The 20,026-nt window shown below is 48.3% G+C and overlaps 1 protein-coding gene across 1 annotated transcript in view; it reads right to left on the bottom strand.

Moving 5' to 3' along the window:
• The window catches only part of WTIP (WT1 interacting protein), a 71,184-nt gene extending 58,967 nt beyond the window's left edge, over window positions 1-12,217 (bottom strand). The window contains exon 1 of the mRNA XM_056862328.1: window positions 11,197-12,217. Coding sequence (XP_056718306.1) covers window positions 11,197-12,217 — 1,021 coding nt within the window. The remainder of the gene's footprint in view (window positions 1-11,196) is intronic.
• Window positions 12,218-20,026: the final 7,809 nt, after the last annotated feature.

The raw sequence follows: 20,026 nt of genomic DNA, 5'->3' as shown, positions 1-20,026 counted from the left end.
CGAGTTACGCTGCTCACAAAGAAAACATAGTCGCTTTAAGCCAACTGCTAATTTGAAACCACATGGTAACTGGGGTAAGAGGGTGTTTCTCCCCCTCATTAAATGTCCTGATGTGTTACAGTGCCTTTTCCCAGAGTTTGCCAGCTCTCCCTGCTTGTTCTCGCATCAAGAATGTCACCTGGCTTCTTATACTAGGCGTCTCTGCTCAGCTCCTCCCTCTTTCCTCCTCCCTTTCTGTTATTTCCTGCAAAACTGAGGCAAAAGGGTTTCTTTCTCCTATTGCAGGGATGGGGAACCTCAGGCCCGGGGGCCGTATGCGGCCCCCGAGGACATTTTCTGCGGGCCTCGGGAGCTCTGGGGCCAGGTGTGTGGGGGGGGAGGCGTGGAGGTTGGTGCCTGGTCGCTTGGGGCCGGCGTGCACAGGTGTGTGTGTGGGGGGGGGAGGCTTTTCTTTCTTTTCTTCTTCTTTTTCTGTCACTCTCCTTTCTCTCCCTCTTTTTCTGTCTCTTTGTCTGTCTGCCTCCATCCTTTTCTTTCTTTCTCCCCCGCCCTCCATTTCTTTCTCCCTTTCTCTCTCTTTTCCCCTCCCTCCCTTTTCCTCTTTCTCTGTTTTCTTTCCTTCCTCCCTTCCTTCCCTGTGGATCGGCTGCCTCCAGGAGCCTCATTTGCTCAGGCCTACCGCTGGCTGCCCTCCTGCCTGGGAGCAGGGGAGGACGAGGGAGCAGGGGCACCCTCCAGGCCTTCTCTGTGTGGTCTTCCCTGGGGTTGCCAACCTCAAGGTAGTGGCTGGAGACCTGGAAACCGTAGTCTCCCCCCCCCGGGAGATCTACACCTGGTTATGGCCCCCGAATAATGTTGTAAATGAGCAAATGGCCCTTAGCAGGAAAAAGGTTCCCCACCCCTGTCCTATTGTATCTGAAGAAGAAAGCTCTGTCGCACAAAAGTTCATCCTGGAATAAACATTGTTATTCCCTGAAGTGCCACTGGCCTCCTGTCTTGTCTCCTTCCTTGTCCCCTCACCAACCTTAAAACCATTCCAAAGCAGCAGGGGACGAGGTTTCAGCAGGATGAAGCATCCCTCACAAAGGATGGGAGCCATCCGGTTTGGTGCAAGCGCAGCACCTGCCCCCACAGGGCATACCAGAGCCCCATTTCCTCCCATCCTCCACAGGGGCCTGGGAGACTCTGCATACCTCCTCTGTCTAAGCCTCCATCCTGTGCTCATTCAGGAAACACATTCATACTCCTTGGTATGGGAGGTATACAATGGCCTGGTGAAGCTAATGCCTGCGTGCTCACAGCAAGGGAACACATGGGAGGGGCTGAGGCTCAGTGGTAGAGCCTCTGCTTGGCATGCAGAAAGTCCCAGGTTCAATCCCCGGCATCTCCAGTTAAGAGACTAGGCAAGCAGGTGATGTGAAAGACCCCTGCCTGAGACCCTGGAGAGCTGCCGCCGCTCTAAGTAGACAATACTGACTTTGATGGACCAAGGGTCTAGTTCAGTATAAGGCAGCTTCGTGTGTTCAAGGCTTGTGCCCCCACAGGGATTTATTTCTTTATTTATACCCTATTCGCCCTCTCAAATGGGAACCCCAAATGGCTTACAGCGTGCTCCCCTTCTCCATTTCATCCTCACAAAAACTCTGTAAGGGTAGGCTGAGGAGTGCGCGACCGGGCCCCAGGTCGCCCAGCAAGCTTTCACGGCAAAGTAGGGATTCGAACCTGGGTCTCCCAGCTCCTCGTCCAATGCTCTAATCCTGCTGCAAGCAGACGTCACGCCCACAGAAGGGCTGGATGGAGTCTGATATTTCCCATCTCCTACAAAAGCAAGCTAAGCCATGCTAAGGACTGAAAACAAAGCATAGCGTTAACTCTGGACAGCGGCAAAAACAGGGTGGGGGGAAACCCAGCTTCGATCAAACACCCTTTGATAGCACTTTCTAAAATTGCCAGGGCATGCCTGGAAACAAACAGTGCAAAATCTAATGAATACACAAGACTTTGAAGAGAAAAGGGGAGGGGATAAGAACAACATGAAAGGCTCCTCTTGGAAGGTGTGGAGCCCACATTCCACGGGAAGCTCCCAAGTAACAGACAAATCTGCTGAGAATTTTAAGTGTGCCAGAAGTCTTGGGTTTGTTGTGTGTTTTTTTGGAGGGGGTTTATCGTCTTTGTGGCTCTCCTTTGAATTCAACTTGCCAACAACCAGCTTGAAGTATGGTATGCGGGACGGAATACAGCAGACGAAATCTTAACAGTTATGGGGGGTTTAAGTGCCCAGCAGGGCAATCCTAAACAGCCACCTCCCTCTAAATCAGTGGTTCCCAACCTTTTTTTGACCAGGGACCACTAGGACTTTTTTGTTCGCTGCAGGGACCCCAAGGTTCAAAATAAAAATTCCGGGAATTTGAAAATAAACTTTAATCATAACTGTTAGTTAAACATTAAACTTAGAATTATATTTGAATATATATATATTATAATAGAGAACTTTTAATTGAAAATATTAATTTATTATGGGTTTATAACTTTGTTTTGCGGACCTTAATTTAGTTCTCGCGGACCCCTAGGGGTCCATGGACCCCTGGTTGGGAACCAGTGCTCTAAATCCACTGACTTCAACAGGCCTAGAAGGGTTTGACTCTGTTTAGGATGGCACTGCCAGTCTTTAAAATTAAGAGCGCTTTTCAGGCTGCGCTCCGCTGTGATGGAGGGCTCCCATTTTCAATTGTCTACATGTCACAATCCTCAAGCCTCTGTCAGAAGAACTGCTGTCTGGCTCCCTTTATTCCCCCAACACATGTCCAAGGCTGTGTGTGCAAAAAAAAGAAAAAAATGCATACAGAGAATCCAGATTCGGCACCTTGTATAAATTATGCAAAGAGAACAAATCTAATCTGGAGAACCGGGTTTGATTCCCCACTCTTCCACATGAAGAAGAAGAAGAGTTGGTTTTTATATGCCAACTTTCTCTACCACTTAAGGCAGAATCAAACTGGCTTACAGTCACCTTCCCTTCTCACAACAGACACCCTGTGAGGTAGGTGAGGCTGGGAGAGCATGACTTGCCCAAGGTCACCCAGCTGGCTTCGTGTGTAGGAGTGGGGAAACGAATCCAGTTCACCAGATTAGCCTCCACTGCTCATGTGGAGGAGTGGGGAATCAACCCCGGTTCTCCAGATCAGAATCCACCGCTCCAAACCACTGTTCTTAACCACTACACCACGCTGGCTCAGATGAGAGGCGGACTCTGATCTGGTGAACCAGGATGGTTTCTCCACTGCTACACATGAAGCCAGCTGGGTGACCTTGGGCTAGTCACAGCTCTCTTAGAACTCTCTCAGCCTCACCTTCCTCACAGGGTGTCGGTTGTGGGGAGGGGAAGGTGATTGTAAACTGGTTTGATTCTTCCTTAAGTGGTAGAAAAAGTTGGCATATAAAAATCAACTCTTCTTCTTCTTCTCCTGTTCTGCATAATTTATCCTGTCTTTAGTCCTGCAGAGGAGCAGCCTTTGCGAGACTCAATCAGGCGTCCGCCCATACGTTCCCAAATGATACCTTTGCTACCAGAAGGGCTGGCAACTTGCTATTTTTAAACGAAAGCAGAGATTCAAAAGGAAGCTGAGTCTGGCACCCAACACCACATCCTGTGCGCTCTCTCTCTCTCTGTGTGCGTGTGCTGCCAAATTACAGAGGGCGCACACACTCATTCCCATTAAACAAGGCATTCCAAGCCTGGTTCGAACAGTCTAAAGAGGAGAGCAAAAGCCTGAAATGCTGGCTCTTCTGCAATTGCTTCTTCTCTTGGGCATGCAAAGTGAAGCTCATGAGGATGTGTGACTTCTGGAATCCTCAGATCTTATCAGATCACTTTCAATGTTATGGTAGAAGCAGGAAAGCACACACGTTAGTTACTGTCTCTTTCTTCCTTCCCAGCTTCTGTAATGTCCAAAGCAGCCTTCTGGCCGGAGAGCCAGCGTGGTGTAGTGGTTAAGAACGGTGGTTTGGAGCGGTGGACTCTGATCTGGAGAACCGGGTTTGATTCCCCACTCCTCCACATGAGCGGCAGATGCTAATCTGGTGAACTGGGTTGGTTTCCCTACTCCTCCACATGAAGCCAGCTGGGTGATCTTGGGCTAGTCACAGTTCTCTTAGAGCTCTCTCAGCCCCACCTACCTCACAGGGTGTCTGTGGTGGGGAGGGGAAAGGAAGGTGATTGTAAGCCGGTTTGATTCTTCCTTAAATTGGAGAGAAAGTCGGCATATAAAATCCAACTCTTCTTCTTCTTCGTCTCTAGGTAATCACTTAAAGGGGTTGAAAGAAAAATTACCAAAGGAAAACCTCATCTAGGCAAGGGTGGCAGACTTGCTAAATGCACTGATTAAACCCACGATTTTTAATCCACAATTTATAAAATGCCACTGCAGCTCAGTGGCAGAGTATATACTTTGTGTGCAGAAAGGTGCCAGGTTCAGTCCTTGGTATCTCCTGTTAAAAGGATCAGGTAAAAGATAATGGGAAAGTCCTCTGCCTGAGAACCACGGTCAGTCAGAGCAGACAGTCCTGACATATCAGTAAATCAAATTTAAAAAATAAAATTGGGGTTCTTTGTGTCTGTATTCCCCACTTCTCCAAAGAGCACATGGCATCTAACATGCATGGTTCCCATTCTACTCTATCAGTAACTCTGAGTTTGGAAGAGCTGTCAACCAATCTACATGAAACCACCATCGGCAGAACACAGAGAGAGCGGTGGAAGCCCTTCAGCAGTGTTTAAGGGTTGGATGGGTGTAGATGGGGCAGGGGGACGGGAATGATGCTTAAGCCAAACAAGATAGGCGTAGTGTTGGTCGGAAGCAGAGCCTATTCAGGATTAGGTTTACAGCCTCTCTGGCTGGTACCTCTCTGGGGGTGCTTCAGAGAACACAACTCTCCTGGCTTGAGAAGCAGGCAACGAAAGTATCAGACATGTAAGGAAATGCCATTGCAGACATTAAGCAATGATGACATGCAATTTAACATATATAGACTAAGGAGAACAGGTCTCCTTCTTAGCTTTGATAACTACACATTTTATAACTACACAAAAACCAGTGGGAGAACATTTCAACCTTCCAGGACATTCTGTTGCAGATTTAAGAGTAGCAGTTCTCTTACAAAGGAATTTCAAAGGGAGATTGGAAAGAGAAACTCCTGAATTACAGTTGATATTCAAACTAAAGACAATGCATTTACCTGGGCTGAATAAAGACCTTGCATTCATGGCTCATTACCAGTGCTGATTTCTCCACACCTATCTCTCCCCTGGACATCTCAGACTCTTGTGCATACCACACCTAATCCCATCACGCCTGCTATTCACATTTACATACTGTTAACATTTACATACTAATGCTTGTCTGAATTCACTCTCCTCTACTTAAAGACAGATGGATTCACATTCTAGCTGTATCTGAAGAAGTGAGCTGTGGCTCACAAAAGCTCATACCCTGCCAGAAAACATTTTTGTTCGTCTTTCAGGTGCTATTGGACTCTTGCTCTTTTCTACTACTGCAGACAGACTAACACGGCTACCCACTGTAAATTATACACATTTTACGCATTACAGGATATTATAATGTTTATACGAAATTATGTGAATAGGTAAAAACTTTTGCTATCAGTGCTAATTAGAATGAATTGGTGTGTGTGTGAGTGTGTGTTAAGTGCCGTCAAATCGCTTCCAACTCATGGCAACCCTTTGAATCAAAGTCCTCCAAAACGTCCTATCTTTGACAGCCTTGCTCAGGTCTTGCAAATTAAGGGCTGTGGCTTCCTTTATTGAGTCAATCCATCTCTTGTTGGGTCTCCCTCTTTTCCTGCTGCCTTCAATTTTTCCTAGCATGACTGTCTTTTCTAGTGACTCTTGTCTTCTCATAATGTGACCAAAATACGATAGCCTCAGTTTAGTCATTTTAGCTTCTAGGGTCAGTTCAGGCTTGATTTAATCTATAACCCACTGATTTGTTTTTTTGGGCAGTCCACAGTATCCGTAACTCTCTCCTCCAACACCACATTTCAAAGGAATCTACTTTCTTCCTATCATCTTTCTTCACTGTCCAGCTCTCACACCCAGACATAGTAATAGGGAATACAATGGCATGAATTAACTTGATCTTGGTTGCCAGTGACCTATCCTTACACTTAAGAATCTTTTCTAGCTCCTTCATGGCTGCCCTTCCCAGTCTCAATCTCCTTCTGATTTCTTGGCTCAGTCTCCCTTTTGGTTCATAATGGAGCTAAGGAATAGAAAGTCTTCAACAATTTCAATTTCCTCATTGTCAACCTTAAAGTCGTGTAATTCTCCTGTAGCGCTATAGATATATTTACTGATTGAGAGATATAGAATATATAACAATTAATAATTGCAGGACAATAATAATGAAGTATGACAACTTATCTAGCCTGTGTGTAGGTATTGACTATATTTCTAGATACTTCTCACTTGGGTAAAGATATATTTTTCTTTAAGATTTAAAGATCTAAAGAGAAACTGCAAAAATGGAATGATTTAGATGCACTCCAAACAGTAAATGGTGACGGTCTTGATGCAGGTATGTATTTGCATAAAAGTGTGTTTGTTGTATGTTTTGTCTTGTGTGGATGTAAAAATAAATTATTATTATTATTAATAATAATAATAAGTATTAGACATAGTTCCTTTTCCAGATAGTGCCAGTCTTCCCACTGCAGCGGATCTAGCCCAGTTACACATACTTTGGTAAAATGCAGACTCCAGAGGGCTTTTAATAGAAAGTGAACTTAGTTGCTGAAAATTGTTTCAAGGTTTTGCACTACTAATTTCTACCTTCCCCCTATCCCTGTTCTATTTTATAATGGGAATAGCTAGATTTATGTTCAGAAAGGATCGGGAAACTTTTTTACAGCAGCAATTTTAAAAAAATTATTCCTGGCTGCTGACTATTTTCGCTGCTTTCTAATATTTAAAATATTTTATGGCTGTGTACTTCTTCTGTGTACTTCTGTTTCTCGTTAACATTACTTGTATGATAAACTATGACAAATTGCTTTAATTCTGTGAACTGCTTGGGCGCCTTTCTAAAAGGACAGGGCTCAAAAACTTCTGTCAATGTGTTATGTAAAGTTCCTTTTTCTCGGTTTTCAAGCCTCCTGCCGACCAGCTTCACAGGGCAACCCAGTTAAGAGAGCGGGAGAAAAGCTCCCATCCGTTCCTTTCAGTTTTGTGAACATCTGTCATGTTCCTCCCTGTAGCCAGACACAGGAGCCAGTGTAGAGAACGGGCCCAGACCATTTACAGAGTGGATGGCTACTGTAAAAACGTAAGAAGAGCTCTGCTGGATCAAACCAGTCAGCCAGCATCCTGTTTCATACAGTAGCCAACCTGGAGGGCCAACAAACAGAGCTCAGAGGCCAAGGCCCTCCTCTGATGTTGCCTCCTAGCACTGGGTTTCAGAGATTTACTGCCACTGAATGTGGAGGTTCCATTAACTCACCACAGCTAGCAGCCATGGGTGGGTCCCTCCTCCGTGGATCGCCGCCCCCCTTTTAAAGCCATCTATGCATACGGCCATCACTGTGTCCACTGACAGTGAATTCCACCATTTAATTACTTGTTGAGTAAACCAGTATTTCCTTTTTGTCTGTCCCGAACCTATTGCCCATCAATTTCACTGGGGAAGAAGAAGAAGAGTTGGTTTTTATATGCCGACTTTCTCTCCCACTTAAGGAAGAATCAAACCGGCTTAACGGTCATCTTCCCCTCCCCTCCCCACAACAGGCACCCTGCAAGGAAGGTGGGGCTGAGACTAGCCCAAGGTCACCCAGCTGGCTCCATGTGGAGGAGTGGGGGGAAACCAAATCAGTTCACCAGATTAGAGTCCGCCGCTCATGTGGAGGAGTGGGGAATCAAACCCGGTTCTCCAGAGTCCACCGCTCCCAACCACCGCTCTTAACCACTACACCACACTGGCTCTAGTATTATGGGAGAAGAAGAAAAAGCTCCCTCTGTCCATTTCCTCCACCCGAGCTTCCCTGCTTAGACTTGCCTCTTGCGGTAGGTCTTGTTGCTTAAGCGGCAGAGGCACAAGCATCCCAAAGGCAGCGATTGAGGCAGCCTTAAATTCTCCCTACTCCCCAGTGCAAAATCTATGCACTAGGAACACCACAACTGTCCTGCTGGATCAGGCCAAGAGGCCTGCCTACTCCAGCCTTCAACGACAGCTATGCGATATGCTTCCAAGCAGAGCCCGACCAAGGCAGCCCCAGGAAGTCAGGTACACTGCTGCTGAACGTGGAAGCTAGCAAGGCTGCCAACAGCCCAAACCTCCAAGGCCAGGCCATCTGGCCACAAGTGCTTCTGCTGCAATAGAAAAGCTCTCCACAGGGGCCCTGGTCTGCATTATGTCCTGCCAAAAGAGAGCAAGCATGGTATAGCGGTTTGGAGCGGTGGACTCTGATCTGGAGAACCGGGTTTGATCCCCCACTCCTCCACATGAGCAGCGGAGGCTAATCTGGTGAACCGGGTTGGTTTCCCCACTCCTACACAAGAAGCCAGCTGGGTGACCTTGGGCTAGTCACAGCTCTCTTAGAGCTCTCTCAGCCCCACCTACCTCACAGGGTGTCTGTTGTGGGGAAGGGAAGGTGATTGTAAGCCGGTTTGATTCTTCCTTAAGTGGTAGAGAAAGTCCGCATATAAAAACCAACTCTTCTTCTTCCTGTGCGAAATGGACAAAGGCACTGTCCCCCATGGAAGGGAGTTGCCCTCCCACTCTGCTTTCCATCGGGAGGCCCGAAATCTGCTTCAAGGTCTCAGCAGGGCCTTCTCTCCCTAAGCCAGTGACTAGAGGCACCGTGCCCAATGGAGAGAACAGACCGATGACTTTTTTACCCTGAAAGCCCACCTTTGCACACATCACATGTGGCTCCCAAAACCTGCAAGAGAGTGAAGCTGCCCCCCAATATTCCAAAACTGTGCAAGGAATTAATTAGATCCTCACTTGAAGCGGAAAAAATGCAAATTCTCTAAACTTTGGAAAAGCAAGCTCACACGTGCCATAAATGCCTGGTACTGGTAGGATAAGGGAAATTTGTAATAGCTGACTAAATATGTGCAAGAGTTAAGACCTCACAAATTCCCTCTAACATCGGGAGGGGCCGTGGCTCAGTGGTAGAGCATCTGCTTGGCATGCAGAAGGTCTCAGGTTCAATCCCCGGCATCTCCGGTTAAAGGGACTAGGCAGGTAGGTGATGTGAAAGACCCCTGACTGAGACCCTGGAGAGCCGCTGCCGGTCGGAGTAGACAATACTGACTTTGATGGACCAAGGGTCTGATTCAGTATAAGGCAGCTTCATGTGTTCACATGCCATGAAAGACCTAAATTCATCCACATATATGTATACATGTGTACACACAGTGGTCTTTTTAAACTTCAGCAAAGTTAGGGAAAGGCTGTAACAACACACTGCACGTTCACCAGCCCTTGCTACATTTGACGGAGCTGCCGAAATCCTTAATCTGACGCTGTAACACCCTACCTTTTGTTAGCCTATATTGTTGTGAAAAGTTTTAAACATGTTTTTTTAAAAATAATCCAGTACAAATGTGATATCCCCCCTACCCTCTCCATCTGGGTCAAAAAAGGGCCACCTGAGGAGATACGGATCTGGCAGGAGCAAAACCTTCTGCAGAAACCCCGCAGAACGGCCAGACTGGTGTCGTGGGTAAAAAGTGGAACCAGGATCTGGGAGTCCCGGGTTCAAATCCCCACCCTGTACTAAAGCTCACTGGGTGACCCTGGGCCAGCCATTCCCTCTTGGCCTGATCTACCTCACAGGGCTGTTGTGAAGGTAAAACAGAGGAGGGGAGACCGATGTAGGCTGCCTCGAGCATCTTAAGAGGAAGGACAGGATAAAAATTAATTTTTTCAAATATCAGGAGTTCATGGCGGCGGGGAGGGGGGGAAGTATAGCAGGATCTGTTTAGTTTTGCTGCTTATCGCTGCCTTGCAAATAAGACTGCTAACATTCCTTGCCTACAATTTTTTTTATTTGCAGTCAGTCACCTTGGCCAGACATACCTGAACACAGAACCATAATTTTCTCCTGTCCCCCAAGGGCTGAGGGACAGAAGCTTCTGTCTGTAGACCGCCTGGGGTTAATGCAAGGCGGAGGGAGACAATTTGGGAGTGCAGGCTGCGAGCTACCTGGGAGACAGGTCTCTGGATTTAAGAGGGAGCCTGCAATGGCTCCCCCACCCCCACCCCCAATCTCCTGTCCCCTTTCCTCCAAGCTCCTCAAGGCAGGCCTTGCCTTTCCTGCTATTGTTATAGCATTATCCGTTTCATCTTTGGTCTGTCCTGAATGGGAGGTCCAGGAACCAGAAATGAAAATCTGTTCTGATGCTGAGATCCATGAATCACAGAGTTGGAAGGGATCACCAGGGTCATCTAGTCCAACCCCCTGCACAATGCAGGAAATTCACAACCATCCCCCAGCACACCCCCAGCGACCCCTACTCCATCCCCAGAAGATTGCCAAGATGCCCTCCCTCCCAGAAGACGACCTTGGAACCTAACTCACAGTGGGTAGCCGTGTTAGTCTGTGTTAACATTGACATTGACATACTAATGCTTGTCTGAATTCACTCTCCTCTCCTTAAAGACAGATGGATTCACATTCTAGCTGTATCTGAAGAAGTGAGCTGTGGCTCACGAAAGCTCATACCCTGCCAGAAAATATCTTTGTTAGTCTTTAAGGTGTTACTGGACTCTTGCCCTTAACAGTATGTCAATGTGAATAGCAGGCGTGATGGGATTAGGTGTGGTATGCAGAAGAGTCTGTGATGTTAACATACTGTTAACATTTACATACCAATGCTTGTCTGAATTCACTCTCCTCTACTTAAAGACAGATGGATTCACTTTCTAGCTGTATCTGAAGAAGTGACCTATGGCTCACGAAAGCTCACACCCTGCCAGAAAATATCTTTGTTCGTCTTTCAGGTGCTACTGGACTCGGGCCCTTTTCCACTACTTGGAACCTAACTGTCCACCAAACCCCCCGGCCAGTTCTTCCCGGGCTCCCGCCTTCCCTAGCCCAAAACCAGCGCTTGCATACCGTCGCGAGTCCGAAGTGGGCCTCCCCCCCCGACCGATCGCCCCCCCCCGCCCCACTCACCGAAGTACTCCTTTTTGATGTGCATCTCCAGCTCCTTCTCCAGCTCCAAGGTGAGCGCCTCCAGCCGCCTCTCCGCCGGGCTGGGCCCGCTCTCCCTCGACGGCGCGACCTGGTAAGGGACCCGGAATCTGGCGGCCGCCGTCCGGGAGCCGTAGGGCGCGGCGGCGGCGGGGGCGGCGGGGGGCTCGGGGCCGAGGGCGGCCGGCGCCTGGGCGTGCAGCCGCGGGTAGCCGTCCGGGGGCGCTGGCTCGGGGGGCGGCGGCAGGAGGCGCGCCAGGCTCTCCTCGGGCAGCATGGAGGCCCTGGGGGAAGGCAGCTGGAGCTCCGGGTAGGCTCCCGTCGAGCCGCGGGAGCTGCGGGAGCTGCGGGAGCTGTGGCTGGAGATGCTGGAGCGGGGGCTGGCCAGCGAGGAGGCGCCGCCGCCCCCCGACGGCGCCAAGGCGGCGGCGGCGGCGGCCGAGGAGGAGCGCGGGCTGATGTGGCGCTGGTCGTAGCCCATGCTGATGCCGCTGGTGCGGTTGCTGCTGGGCTTGCTGCCCCCGCCGCCGCCGCCGTCGGAAGAGCCGGCGAGGCTGGCGCGGGGGCTGGAGTGCTTGCTGGTGTCGCTGGCCGTGCTGGCGTAGCTGGAGCGCGGGCTGAGCGCCGCCTCGACGGGCCCCGCCGCCGCCAGGCTGCCGCGCGGGCTGGGGAAGCCGCCGCCGCCCGTCGGGGCGCGCGGGCAGCCCTCGGCCGAGTAGCGCTTGTAGCAGGGCAGCGCCACCTCGGAGCGGGGGCCCGGGCCGTCCTCGCCGCCGTCGGGCGGGCGCAGCGGGAGCGGGAGCGCCGCCGGGGCCGCCTCCCCCGACGGCAGCGGCGGGTAGGGCGGAGGGCCCGGGGAGCCGCCGTTCAGCTGCCGCCTGCCCCGCGCCTCCGCCTCCCCCGACGCCTCCCCGCGCCGCCGCCGGCCGAGCCCTTCCCCGTCGAGCGCCAGCTGGGCCATCAGCTTGCCGGCTCGCAGCACGCCCTCCGCGGGCCTCTCCATGCCGGCCGCCGGGCGGAGCGGGCCGCCTCCCCAGCCGGCCGGGGCCGCCGCCTCCCGCTCAGCCCCGACGGGCCATCCCGCCCGGCCCGGGAGGGTTGGGAAGCCCGGAAGGCGGGGGGGCCACGGGCAGCGCTCCCCCCCGGCTCGGCCGCTGGGTCGCAATGGCGCGCCGCGCGGAGGAATTTGCACTTCGGGCTCGCCCGGCCTCCTCCCCCCCCTCTTTCCCCCACCCCCCTCTTTCCCCCACCCCCTTTCCACCCCCCACCCCGGGTTGGGCCCCGAGGTCCGCCGCGAGGGGCCGATCCCCCGGCTGCCTTGGCTCGGCTGGGCTACCTCTCCGGCCGGCCGCGAGGAGCCTTTCGTGCCGCCGGGCTGGGGGGGGGGGAGGGAGGCGCGGGCCGGGGAGGGACTTCTTTGTGTGGGGCAGGAATGCGAGGAGGAGGAGGAAGGAGACGGGGCGCTGCGTCCCTCTGGAATGTGCTTCGTGCTGGAGCCAAACAATGACTTTCACCAAGCCCCCCCCCCGGGGGGGGCAGAAGGAGCCGCCGGGGAGCTGCAGTTTGCAAACCCCCCCCCCCAACCTCCCCAACGCACGCATTCCCTTCGTGTAGATCATTCACAGTGGGTCGCCGGGTTGGTCTGCCTGCGGTAGTAGAAAAGGGCCGGAGTCCAGGAGCACCTGAAAGACCAACAAGAATATTTTCTAGTAGTGGAAAAGGGCTAAGAGTCCAGTAGCACCTGAAAGACTAACAAGAATGTTTTCTGGCAGGGTACGAGCTTTTGTGAGCCACAGGTCACTTCTTCAGATGCTGTGAACTAATATAACTACGAAATTTAGAAACTTGGGCTCCTGGTAAAAGATTTCGGTGTGAAAATGTTGGGTGGGGAAAAAATGTATAACATAGTATGGGTTTAGTAGAAAAGAGCAAGAGTCCAGTAGCACCTGAAAGACTAACAAGAATATTTTCTAGTAGTAGAAAAGGGCTAAGAGTCCAGTAGCACCCAAAAGACTAACAAGAATATTTTCTGGCAGGGTTGAGCTTTTGTGAGCCACGGCTCACTTCTTCAGATGCTGTGAACTAATATAACTAAGAAATTTAGAAACTTGTGCTCCTGGTAAAAGATTTCGGTGTGAAAATGTTGGGTGGGGAAAAAATGTATAACATAGTATGGGTTTAGTAGAAAAGAGCAAGAGTCCAGTAGCACCTGAAAGACTAACAAGAATATTTTCTAGTAGTAGAAAAGGGCTAAGAGTCCAGTAGCACCCAAAAGACTAACAAGAATATTTTCTGGCAGGGTTGAGCTTTCGTGAGCCACGGCTCACTTCTTCAGATGCTGTGAACTAATATAACTAAGAAATTTAGAAACTTGTGCTCCTGGTCAAAGGTTTCGGTGTGAAAATGTTGGGTGGGGAAAAAAATGTATCGCATAGTATGGATTTAGTAGAAAAGAGCAAGAGTCCAGTAGCACCTGAAAGACTAACAAGAATATTTTCTAGTAGTAGAAAAGGGCTAAGAGTCCAGTAGCACCCAAAAGACTAACAAGAATATTTTCTGGCAGGGTTGAGCTTTCGTGAGCCACGGCTCACTTCTTCAGATGCTGTGAACTAATATAACTAAGAAATTTAGAAACTTGTGCTCCTGGTAAAAGATTTCGGTGTGAAAATGTTGAGTGGGGAAAAAATGTATAACAGTATGGATTTAGTAGAAAAGAGCAAGAGTCCAGTAGCACCTGAAAGACTAACAAGAATATTTTCTGGTGGTAGAAAAGAGCAAGAGTCCAGTAGCACCTGAAAGACTAACAAGAACATTTTCTAGTAGTAGAAAAGGGCAAGAGTCCAGTAGCACCTTAAAGACTTAACAAAAATATTTTCTGGCAGGGTATGAGCTTTCGTGAGCCACAGCTCACTTCTTCAGATACTGTGAACTAATATAACTACAAAATTTAGAAATTTGTGCTCTGGTAAAAGATTTCGGTGTGAAAATGTTGAGTGGGGAAAAAATGTATAACATAGTATGGGTTTAGTAGAAAAGAGTCCAGTAGCACCTGAAAGACAACAAAAATATTTTCTGGCAGGGTATGAGCTTTCGTGAGCCACAGCTCACTTCTTCAGCTCTCCACAGCCCTCCACAACCAAACGCGACCCGTTTTCATCCCCCTGATGGTAGGGTTGCCAACCTCCAGGTAGCTGTGAATTCAAAGTGAAAGCACAAGCAAAAGTAAACCCACAATAAGGTTTCTTCAATACAATATTGCGGTTTAGAAAAATATATTGAGAATAAAAATCTCACAAACCGGAAATTTGCAGTTGGTCTAATATAGACCCAATATAACGAAGTGAGCTGTGGCTCACGAAAGCTCATGCCCTACCAGAAAATATTTTTGTTAGTCTTTAAGGTGCTACTGGACTCTTGCCCATTCCCTTCATGTGACTTTGCTTCTGTTCTTCTCACGAAGTGAGCTGTGGCTCACGAAAGCTCATGCCCTACCAGAAAATATTTTTGTTAGTCTTCAAGGTGCTACTGGACTCTTGCCCATTCCCTTCATGTGACTTTGCTTCTGTTCCTCTTTTCTGCACCCAGGGCTTGGAGGGAAAGGGGGGGTCACTTCGAAGCAGTGGGCTGGGAGAGGTGCGGTCCTTTGTGCTTCCCGCACACCCGGGCTCCAAGAGCTAATCCTGCCTTCGGGGAGTCTCTCCTTTCCCCCCTCTGCGGCTTCCTGGGTGCCCTCCAGAACCAAACACGACCCGTTTTCATCCCCCTGATGGTAGGGTTGCCAACCTCCAGGTAGTATAGGAGCGAAGGACATTTACAAACAAGGTGCAATTTATATGAGCTGCTGAGATGCCTATATACATACAATGTACAAACACAAGTAATCACACTATAACCAACACACAGTATGTACAAAATATACAATCAAAGGGCAAAAAGTCTTTCAAAGGTCTCAGCAGAGTACCAAGTAAGTAATGAGTTCAAGTTCAATATTCAAGATGAATGAGAAGCCACAATCGTCAATAGGATACGGCCGTTTCAAATTCACAATAATGTAGAATCCTTCTTCAGTCCTTCCTGTATTTTAAAATGGCAGTACATAGTCATATACTCTAGATTACAGCTATTCAAGATACAAAGTTACATGAATAAAACATTATTGTGAATTTGAAACATTATTGTACATACTGTGTGTTGGTTATAGTGTGGTTACTTGTGTTTACTTGGGTTACTCGATGGCATTATACCCCATTGAAGTCCCTCCTCTCCCCAAACCCTGCCTTCCTCAGGCTCCACCCCCTAAAATCTCCAGGTATTTCCAAACCTGGAGCTTGCAATCCTATACATGCAACATAAAAAGGGTACCGAGGGGAAGGCAGGCAGGTGAAATGGCAGAGTTTGAGATTCCCCCTGCCCAGTTTCTTGTGGGTACCTGTGGCTGCAGTGCTGTGGGAGGGAGGAGCAGGGACTGGCACAGCATAAACCAGACTGGAGTTGGCAGCACTGCAGGCAAGCAGGGGGCAGTTATAGCTCCCACTCCATCCACCCACCCCGTGAGCCAGGCAGGTTGGCTAGCCAGCAAGTGGGGGGCTCAGCAATCAAGCAAGAGACGAAGAAGGATGTTTGATCTCCCCCCCCTCCCCACAGCCAGTCTCATACGTCCCTGTGATTGTCACCTCTAAGTAGCAAAAGAGTAAAGAACATACAAAGTCAGAATCAACAGCAACATTTGAGTACAAATGTATTTTATTAATTGGAAAGATTAATGGCCTGCCTTTCTGCCATTAGATCTCCAAGACAAATTACAGCGAAGTGAAGAGGGGCTTGTCACTTTGAATTAGTAACTTCAGTTAAAGTGATGATCATTGTGCAGACTAGCAGCTCAAATCAAAGCATGTCTGCTTGGAACCAATTCCAGCTGGAGTTAAATTTCCTAGAAAATGCAGAAGACAAGAAGAGGAATGTTTCGAAGAGAAAGGGAATTTGGCCTAACTCCACTGCTTAATTTGCTGAAACATAGAAAGTGTCAGTCAGAAGATGAGTTGCTACACGCTAGGAGCATCTGGAAGACAGTGCTTTCTTGTCGGGGTCACGGTCAGTGAAAAATAGTTTTCTTGTTTCGCAGCTGAAGCTACCTGGGAACAGTGCTGACCGGCCAGTATGCGTGCCATCGCAAGAGCACCCCACCCGAGTAGTTGGTGTTGCGTTTAAAAAACAGATTCCTTGTTTTAGTTGAAGTTTTGTTTGCTTAACTGTTCACAGGGTATTTAAAGCAACAAAAAGGTTGACTCATCATCTGACACAAGGGAGAGACAACCGACTACAAAATTTCTAACAGAATCACTAGTCAGAATGTAAGAGGCACTACAAAAGTCAGGCAAATCTGGGCTCACTCAAGGGAAGGAAAAATAAACCATGTTTTAAATGTACATGTATGGCTACCATCTCTATGACATACAGCCCTATTGAGGGTAATGTATGCCTTTGCTCAATATCAGGGAACAACAATAGCAGGGGTTTTCCAACATACCCTAAATGTGCCTATTACATTTCCATCACTTTGCACAAGAAGAAGGAGAGTTGGTTTTTATATGCCGACTTTCTCTCCCACTTAAGGGAGAATCAAACCGGCTTACAATCACCTTCCCCTCCCCACAACAGACACCCTGTGAGGTAGGTGGGGCCGAGAGAGTGTGACTAGCCCAAGGTTACCCAGCTGGCTTCATGTGGGGAAACCAATCCAGTTCACCAGATTAGCATCCACCACTCATGTGGAGTGAGGAATCAAACCCAGTTCTCCAGATCAGAACCCACCGCTCCAAACTACTACACCACACTGGCTCTCAGCCATGGAAGACAGTAAACAGGGTTACAGACAGTGGCTAATGCCGCTCCGCTCAGAATATCAACAGGTAACTCCCCCCTGCCCAAAGGCTGAAACATCAACTTTAGGTTCTCCAGGTGGAAATGCAAGGACCTCATCCTTGGGGGACTCCAGGACAAAGTAGTTATGTGCTCAGCTCCTTGGAGCTGGGTGTTTGAGGGGAGGGTTCTTTGCTGGAGGAGCATAAGATATTGATGTGCTACAACACCTGGTGCCAACATTAATGCGACAGCAGCATCCAGGGCTTAAGAAGGATCAAGCTGTTAGAAAATGAAGTGTCAACAGAAGACCGATGGGAGATTTTCAAGAAAGATAAATATAATATAGAATACTGATAGCAATTAGATTATTTTATGACAACTTGTAAAATAATGACAAAGTGTTTCATATATCGGCAACCTTGAGAAGATGTAATTTTGGGAATGTATGTGTTGTATGTACTGTTTTATTTACTTTTAAGGTAAAGGTCCCCTGTGCAAGCACTGGGTCATTCCTGACCCATGGGGTGACATCACATCCTGACGTTTCCAAGGCAGACTTTGTTTACGGGATAGTTTGCCAGTGCCTTCCCCAGTCATCTTTCCCTTTACCCCCAGCAAGCTGGGTACTCATTTGACCGACCTCGGAAGGATGGAAGGCTGAGTCAACCTTGAGCCGGCTACCTGAAACCAACTTCCATCAGGATCGAACTCAGGTCGTGAGCAGAGCTTTTGACTGCAGTACTGCAGCTTAACACTCTGCGCCACGGGGCTCCTTTTAATAAAACATATTTTTTAAAAAGAAAATGAAGTGTCAATAGTGCTACACATTTTTATTCTGTGGCTCAAGAGAAAAAATATTTATTAAAAAGACTGGAAATCTAAATCTGTAGCGGCTGTTATTGTTAAATTTGCATCATTACTGGGTGCGTTCTAGAGAGCCCTCTCCTGGAAAACTGGGTACATGACATCTGCTAAACTACACTTGGCTGCAACTATTTGCCTGTCACATTTCTCTTCCTAGCTTGCTCTGAAAAAAATATACAATCCGAACGGTAAAAGGATTGTGTTTGGGAGATTTCCCCTACAGACTGCACAGATGAGTATTACAGTTTTCTCCACTAATGCCTATGTGGCATTGGCAGCTGTTAAAGCGATTCCACCCTCTTCTCACAATTTTTTGCATGCCTAGCAACCAACTCAGCTCAGACTGAGGAAGAGGAGGCAAAGATAGCAATGATTCCCATGCCTAGAAATTAATGATTAAGAATGAATGGGGGCATATGGAGGTGACCAAGCAACCATGAGCAGTCAGCCAGCTACAGTTCATCTTTTATTTCCCCCACATTTTCAACCACTTCCATAGGACATGATGTTTCAGAATAGCCATAAGATTAGGAAAACTTGGGTGAGCCATATACAGGCTTTTTAGCTATAAGTTTTATAAGATATTGTATAATTCTGTGACTCTACGATTTTAAATGTTTGTTTCCCATGAGTTAATTGATATTCTGGAAGTTTGAATTATTGTATTGATTCTATTTTTATTGGTCTTGGACTGTATTAAATAAATTTGATTTGACTGGCCTAAGGATAGGGACTTCTGCTCACACAGCCTCTCCCAGTTTGTCCATCAGACTGGAACCAGTGTGGAGACCTGCCCACTGTGCAGTCATGGCTGGTTTTCAGTCTCTGTACAAACGAGTTTGGCACATCTCTTTTTTTGCCAAGAGGGCCCCCCACTTCAGTGTGCCAAGCCAAGGACACGGCAATGTGCTTTACCATCACCCGAACCTTTCAATCCTCAAAACAGAGATGAAATTGCCAGTGACCCCAACATTTAAGACATGTTTTCTACTGAGTGATAAGTCACATCCCCATTTTTCTATTTGCCACGAACCATTGATACAATTTACATTCCTACGATTCTTTTGGTATTTGAACAACGATACGCCAATGCGCTCAGCCCCACAAATTGGTAAATGATACAGCCAAGATTGACGCTTCATAAATTCCTCAGATTAGATACATGGACAAAAGCTTCCCCGGGGATCGAGGGCTTTCAGCTCCGTTTATATAGGAAAACAAATACAGAAATGCAACTCCGCATTCCAGGATCCTAAAGGAAAATCCCTCCAGACTGCTTGACCAGGCATCTGGTGGCATGCAGATGGGAGCCTATTTCAAAACCATTGCATTTGAAAACAGCACCCAGCTCTGCTACCAGTTTGGAATTTATGTATATAAAAGATTCCACTCTCAGCTGACAACATTTCGACAGTAAAAAGAGTAATGACCTCCCCACCCCACCCCCAAAGGAAACCAATGAAATAAAATTAATAGCAGAAGCTAACAGTGAAGAGCCACAAGTTTCAAACTCAGGAAAAGCAATAAAATGTCACAGCAACAGCAATTAAAATCAAATGGGGGAGCAGAGCCAACATCAAACCTAAAGAGAACTGATAGCACCATCCACAATCCATGAAAACTGTGAAGACAAAAAGAAAAGTCACTTGGTTTCCAGAGCTCAACAGGCTTGATACCCAAAGACAAGAGGGATTACTAAACACTGGAGCATCTCCAGAAAAACAATACCCAGCCTGCACTGGTTGCTTGGAGAGATCCACATGCCACTTCAACCAACCGCAGTGCCAGCCTGGATCATTCCTTTGACAAATCAAACATGACGTATGCAATGACAACACAAGTACTCTAGGAAGAAGAATTGGTTTTTGTGTCGACTCTCTACCACTTAAGGGAGACTCAAACCGGCTTAGTCACCTTCCCTTCCCCTCCCAAGACACCCTGTGAGGTAGGTGGGGCTGAGAGAGCTCTAACAGAGCTGTGACTAGCCCAAGGTCACTAAGCTGGCTTCGCGTGTAGGAGTGGGGAAATTCAGTTCACCAGATTAGCCGCCACCGCTCATATGGAGGAGTGGGGAATCAAGCCCGGT

This window comes from Euleptes europaea, chromosome 17 (assembly GCF_029931775.1).
Source record: "Euleptes europaea isolate rEulEur1 chromosome 17, rEulEur1.hap1, whole genome shotgun sequence".
Lineage (NCBI taxonomy): Eukaryota > Metazoa > Chordata > Lepidosauria > Squamata > Sphaerodactylidae > Euleptes > Euleptes europaea.
Note: the sequence above shows the minus strand (reverse complement) of the source record. Positions and strands in the feature narration are given on the sequence as shown.